Source organism: Penaeus chinensis, chromosome 41, assembly GCF_019202785.1.
Source record: "Penaeus chinensis breed Huanghai No. 1 chromosome 41, ASM1920278v2, whole genome shotgun sequence".
In the NCBI taxonomy this organism is placed as follows: Eukaryota; Metazoa; Arthropoda; class Malacostraca; order Decapoda; family Penaeidae; genus Penaeus; species Penaeus chinensis.
The window spans coordinates 609,324-616,823 of NC_061859.1; the positions used below are offsets into that span (position 1 = coordinate 609,324).

A 7,500-nucleotide genomic window follows, 5' to 3' on the forward strand; every position below is an offset into this window, starting at 1 on the left:
TACGTTACAGTTCACAATGCTCGATGGCCGTTTTTCTCATGAATGCTGAGGGAGACGGTAAATTATTCTAAATTAATTTGATTCATCTTTCAAAATAAAATTGATTGAGGAGTTATTCACCGAATACGGATACTTAAAACAAATAATGTAATATTTTACGACCTAAATAAAAACATGAAATATTTTACATTGCCTGGTTGTGAAGATACTTATGGGAAACAATTATATCTTAGTGAGCGCTGATTAATTTTGTACTTTAGACGTCTTTGCAGTACTGAAAGGATTCGTAGAGTAACGTATATGCGTATAACTATTCAGCCACATACATGTTCACAGTAAGTTTCAGTGCTTTTACAGCTGTATTTCATTATTTCATTTATTTTTTAATATATATATATACATTAAATTTAGCCGACTAATTGTGTAAAATGATTAAAACATTCGTTACTTGAAACATCATTCCATAAAAGTTTTAATCTTTCTTGTAATTAGACGAATGTTAATCCCCAGCTATAGCTATAGTACTTCTTGCATCATTTATTGACCAAGGGCCCATCTACGACAAATGTGTTGTAGGGAAGTTTGGCATCCACACTAAAGGCCCTTTTCTTAACATTTCCGGTACCCCCAAACACTTGGATACATTCTATTACATTTATGCGTGCGATACTGGAACTTTTTTTTCTTTTTTTTTGTATCAAGTCAATGGTCCTCGATCAATATGTAATAATTTTCATGTTTTGCGTCTCATCTTTTCGGATTCAGATATCGCAAGGTATGATTAGTGTAATGGTGTCAAGAGCTATAAAACGAGAACGAAAAAATATTTCAGTTTATTGATATGTGATAGATGATTATATATCGGTTCCGCAGGTGAGATAAAATTCAGTTTGATTCGTCATAATTTTCATGTTGATTAATGGCCCTAGGAAAGTATCCCGCGGCACCCTAGCTCTAAGCCAATATAACAAGGTCACTGACACGCAAATATTAATGATAAGAGTAATGTCCGTGCAAGTCTCGCATAATGTTCAAGCAAAGCGTTTAAGGTAAACTAAAGTTGTCTTAACAATTAATCACGTTTTCTTTCACCAAAATTAAAAACCGTACGACCTGTAGATTTATGTATCACATGATAGGTTTAAGTATAATATTCTATTATATGGTTATTACTTTACTACATTAGTTAAAACGTTTTTAATCTATTCAATTAAATGCATTTGTTTATTCAACAGATATGGACAAATTCTTGAGTTTTTTTTTTTTTTTACGTTGATTTCTTACTTTTTTTTTTTTTTTTTTTTTTTTTTTTTTTTTTACATCAATATACCATTAATATATCAGTTGAGGCATTAGTCAATTCCTAGTGTATTCCGAGTAGACTTCACGTACAGTCATGATTATATTATATTATCATATTTCATATGTTAAATATTTATTACAGTCCAGATCTCAACCATTTTCTTTTCTCTTCTCTGTTTCCGTCTTGATGGAATGGCTATGTATCTATTTATCTGTCTCAGTCTACTTTTAACTTTTGTCTATATGCAATTAAATATTAATGGAAATACAGAGAATTGGGTTGCTTGGTCTAGTGTCAGTTATGTGATATACAACTATAGAAATACGCATTCATTACAAGAAGAAGAATAAATTATCTATATAATTTTCCTTATTATTTCTATTGGTATCATTATAATTATAATTATCACCAATGCTCTTATTATAATTATCACTAATAGTATTATTATCATGATTACTGTTACTGTCATTACTATGATCACCATTGTCATTATTGTCGTCATATTGTAATTACACGTTATCCTTTAATCCTTATCTCACTCTCTGTTAATATATATACATGACAGTATATCTGCTTATCGAACATGTCCCTGGATGTATGCCATAATCAATTATGTATTTATTAGTAATGATCTCAACGATGATAGCACTGACGATTATAAAAGGGAAGCTCAACCCGTTGCACTTTTCTCAACACTACCAATCAGACGTCTTTATTTTCAAAGATTTTTTATAAAATAATCTCTTGCGGTATACTCATGGATTGTCTTCATTAGCTCTATTCCATAATGTATCACACACATTTCGATTTGTGTTGAAAATCCAATGCGTTTGGGACTTCTGTTTCGCTACTAAAAAGGCCTCAACGGGATTTGTGTTACTTTTGAGGCGAAAATGTCCCTTCAATCTGTTTATCGGGGAATAGTTTTACTAAACTCAATTGCTAGCTAGGTTATTACCTCTTCTCTCAAGTTCCTAATTTGTTTTCCTCAAAGACAACGACAGGCCATTCCTAACTGCAACGGTGTCGCCTCGGGCTCCCACGTGGCAGGACCCAGGACCGAGACCAGAGGAATCCTTTCTTTGTCCTCAGGGAAAAATAACGCGTTTGTTGACACTTGCTCGTGTTTGGCGGTTCACGAGATACCGTCCCCCTCCAAAGGTCAAAGGTCACAGGTCGGGAGCTGTGCAGAAAGACAGTAACAGGTCACTTCATTATAACCACATAGTTACGTTGGAAATTCTTTTGAATTGTTAACATATTCGGATTTAAAAAAAAAAAAAAAGTATAAAAGAGCGTTGCAGAAAATGACAGTTTTGGTAGAAATCTTATTATAATGTTTGCGAATGCAAATATAACAGACTTAAATTAGTTAAGAAAATATTTTATCAGCATACCTAATATATGTGAAGTATTTTAAATGTTCTCTAGGCCATAATGATAATAATCCTTGAACATGAGTCATATATATATCTCTCAACTATTCAGGTTCGACTTAAGTTTATTTAAACTTCAATTGTGAACTGGTATTATTATTATTATCATTATTATTATTATTACTAAATTTCTTTGTTTCACGCGAAGGAAAATCCAAGGCAAGACATCAATTAAAATGCATATAGTCTTCGACAGGAAGCTAAAGACAACGTCCGAGGGGTCGGCGGTTCGCGCCCCGCCCAGGCGCTAAAAGTTGCAGTTGTCGCCTGGAGGTTCGTGCTGTGGCTGAACACCACGGCGGGTAAGGAGAAAGCCGAGTCAGCACCAGCTGACACACGTTAGCGAGTCGACATAAATCGACACAGGCCGGGCTCCCCTCATGGGCATAGCCCAAGCGAGGCTCAGCCCCGCATGTCAGATTTAAATAAATATGATAGTTATCAGAAATCGTAAATTGTACAGTAGTAAGGAAAATACTACAGACCTTACGAATTACATAATTGGGAATGTAGTGTTAAACCCTAAAGTCTCACAATGTATAGCCTATATTTTACTAAAAGTAGAGTTATGCACTTTTTTTTTCTTTTTATACGTTTTTGCATATATCTAATATCCTTAGATATGTAAATCTATCTACATTATGCGCATTCATTGACAAAATAAAAAATTATAAACGAACCGATACTGAGAAATAAAATTGCCATCACCACCATAATCATTTGCATTTTCATTAGCCAATTAGTGAGAGGAAAGCTGAGGGGTAAGAGGGAGGGATTCCATTACATTCATCACGATCAAATAACTGCCTTTATGCATCCTCTGTACTACCGTTAATTACGCTATCCCTTCCGGGTCTGTTTTTCTTCTTCTTTGTAATGTACAATGCATTACCTATATTCATCAGCTCGAAATGTTCATCAATTCAGCTGAGCTCCACTATGTATACTGTTTATACAACGTTTTATCAACCATGGCTAGTAATTATCACAAATATCTGATCCGGTGTTGGAATAACGTTAATGGTTATTTCAGTTAAATGGCTTCATTTCAGCTTCTTGGAAGGTTTAAGGTAGGCAAGCGAAGGGAAAAAAATCTAGGGGCATTTTAAAGCTACAGCTGGACGTATTTTGGGGTAATTTTGTAAAATAAGTTAAACATTGTGGCCCTTGCAGACGGGGGCAGTTGGTCCCTCCAGGCCCCCAGTTGACGCCCCTATATATATATATATATATATATATATATATATATATATATGTATTTATATGTGTGTGTGTGTGTGTGTGGATGGATGGTGTATATGATTACACACACACACACACACACACACACACACACACACACACACACACACACACACACACACACATACACACACACACAAACACACTCACTCACACACACACACACACACACACACACACACACACACATATATATATATATATATATATATATATATATATATATATATACAGGAGCGGATCCAGAACTATTCTGAAGGGAGGGGGGGGGGGCAGTTGATAATCAATTTGGTAATTGATTGATATTGTACCATCACTATGTTGCTGTAGGAAATCACTTTAGTTTACACCGTAAGTCACACTCACTTTGTGTGGTTTGAAAATTGTTTATGGAAAGTTTTAGCCATGATACTTTTAATACCCTGCCACTACCTCGACAGAGAAAGATCGTTATTCTATGTTATATAATGATTTGTTTTATAATGATTTGACAGTGAAAATGATAATTGCCGATTATATGTTTCGATTCTGGATGATCCGAAAACGATGAAGCCAATGAGGTTCCTCCTTCAGTATATCATATGTCATTTCATAGAAAAGGGACGCCGCACTTGCAACAGTTACAGAGCAGTGAGGGGGGGCCACTGCCCCCTGTTGCCCCCCCCCCCCCCAAATTCCGCCACTGCATACATATATATATTTGTTGTTTTTTTTGTATTTATATATATACTCATATATAAATTCACAAACACACACACACACACACACACACACACACATATATATATATATATATATATATATATATATATATATATATATATATATATACATATACATATGTGTGTGTGTGAGTGTATACGCACGCATACATACATATTAATAATATGGAGTGTATGGAAAAATATTTATTTATTCATAATTAGAGATATCGTTAACTTTACTTCTTGTCAGCAAGCAAGAAAATGAAGAAGGAAAAGAAAATGAGAAATACATAAAAAGAAGAAAAAAAAAAAATCCAAAAAGCAAGATCGAACGTGACGAAATCGACACTTTTACCAAATCAAGCCAGCGACCATACCTTACAAAACACAAACACATCAGATAAGAAATCCCAAAACCCTACCGCTCCCCCCAAAAAAGGAAAACACACCAGCAATTAAATAAAAAATAAATAATACTCCAAATGACAAAAGAATCGTAATTAACTACAGAATATTTAAAAACCGGAACCAGCCGACCTCCGACTCCAGGAAGGTTTCTCGCCGGACGCCGCCTGGCAATAGTGGCAGATGTAAACACGACCGTCTGCCAAATTGAAAGGAATTTTTTTAAGTAGAAATTGAGAGTAGAAAAAGTAGACTTATGATGGCAGATCCACAGCCTCTGACAGGACGGCGTGTTGGGTGAGCAAACGTGTCTCTTCTGGTTGTAAATGTGCACAAGTTAGAGAATAACTGAAGGAAAGCGAAGGGAAATTTAGAAAGCTTTTGCCCTTCTTTCTCGGCAGATTTTTTTCGTCTTATTAATTTTTTGTTTTCTCCTTCTGTCTCCGAATTTGTGATTTTGGGCTCGCTCTTCACCACTCGGAGGCTCCTGGGTTGATTTTCGACAGATATAGTTGAGGGGAATTTCAGTTGACGAGGTTGTCACATCTTGACAGTTTTTTTTTTGGCTTCGAGGGGAAAAAAATCTCGTGGTTTTGTTAGGGCTTTCTCATAGGGAGGGGCTTGTTAACTGCCACGTCCTTCCGAGGGAAATGCCCGCACTCGCTTCCCTCTCTGTGTCTTTGGCACCCTGGCAAAGGCCAACCGATCTCCAGTGCATGTGGTTTAGCGAGACAGCTCGGACACATCCCCACGCCTGACAAGAAAGAAAGGGGTGTGAACGACGCGCTCCTCCATCGCCTCAGGATATCTCTGTGGAAATGGATAAGGTTGGCCTTTGCCAGAGTGCTGTAGGTGCAGAGGCCAAGGCAGGCATTTTGTTGTGGAACAGCTGTGGGCCAACTTTCATTTCTTGTTGATTATTATAACATATGGTATTATTCAACACATTCCTTGTGATCTACCTGCAGCGTGGTCCTAGTTTGAGTATTTCCTCCCCCAAAAATGATGTTGGTATATATCCTCAGAAACTGGAAGATATTTCTGTTGCTGCTTGTTTAAGCTGCAGTTCCATCAACCTTTTATCAGTAATTCATTAGTTGTTATAGTTATACCAACGTTGACAAAGATATTTGATCGAAAACAGTTGCAAAAGGCAATAACATATGTCATCTGAGACATGTAGCTACAAAGATGGCAGATGTCTTTTATTCTAACAGTATCCTAACAAATAGTAATTTACTTATATAATCTTTTATTTACTGCAATCAGACATTATTATCTACTTCTTAATGTATTCAGTTTGCAATCAATTATTCACTGGGGTTATGACTTGTTAATCCTGCCATACAAGTTAGTCATTTTTTGTAAGTCTTGTCAAGTTGTCAGAATGTGTCAGCCGGTGCCAGTCTGCCTGTAGCTTGGACCACTTTATTGATTTATTCCTTGTGTCTGTCATCTCCTTATTTTCTGTTTTTTCATTCTCTTATCTCTTCCCATCACTATCATTCCCTCTCTCCTTTCTTTTCTCTTCTCCCTCCTCTCGTCTTTTTTCTTTGCTCTCCTTTTTCCTTTCTTCACTCTCCTCTCCTCTCTCCTCTCCTCACTCTCCTCTCCTCTCCTCTCTCCTCTCCTCTCTCCTCTCTCTTCTGTTCTTTATCCACTCTCCTCTCTCCTTTTCACTCCTTTCTCTCAGCCCTCCCTTCTGTCTCCTCTTCCTTCTCTTCTCTTTCTTCTCCTCTCTCCCTTTTTTCTTCTCTCTCCTCTCTATTCTCTCTTTTTTTTTCTTCTACCATCCATTCTTCCCCCTCCTTTCTCTCTCGTATTTCTTTCTTTTCTCTTTCATCTCCCTTCTCTTTTCTTTTTTCTCTTTTTTCCCCTATCTCTATTTCCTCTTCCTCTGTTCCCATGTTTTCTTTTATATGTTTTTTTCTCTTTCTCGTCTCTCTCAAGCATCTCCTCTCATCTCATTCCTCCCATTTTATCTCTCCGACCTTATGTTTCTATTGTCTCTTCTCACCCCCTTTTCCTCCTTTCCTCTCTTCTCCTCCTCGTCTTCTCTCTCTTACTTCACTTATACTTTTCTTTCCTTTTTTCATCTCTTATCTACTTTCATCTCCTCATCCCTCCTTTTCTCTCCTCTGTTTCTTTGCTCTTACCTATTTCTACTTTTTATCCATTATATTTCTAACTATTTTCTTTAACTTTTTTGTGTGTAACTGTCAGGTTATTTTGACGATAAATAATAATAATAATATAACTTTATATAATATATTAGACTTGTCTTATTTTCATTCAATTATCACCTCTCCAGAAATTGTTCTCCTTCGTGTGATTTTGTCATCTTTGCTGTTACTTCTATTTGTCGTCTATTTGTCTGCCATTAATAAACACACATTTTGTTGTCTGTGTA

The 7,500-nt window shown here is 36.1% G+C and overlaps 1 protein-coding gene across 1 annotated transcript in view; it reads left to right on the plus strand.

Moving 5' to 3' along the window:
• Positions 1-5,251: 5,251 nt before the first annotated feature.
• The window catches only part of LOC125047714 (damage-control phosphatase ARMT1-like), a 23,900-nt gene continuing 21,651 nt past the window's right edge, over positions 5,252-7,500 (plus strand). Inside the window, exon 1 of the mRNA XM_047646098.1 lies at positions 5,252-5,387. Coding sequence (XP_047502054.1) covers positions 5,347-5,387 — 41 coding nt within the window. The 5' untranslated portion in view covers positions 5,252-5,346. The remainder of the gene's footprint in view (positions 5,388-7,500) is intronic.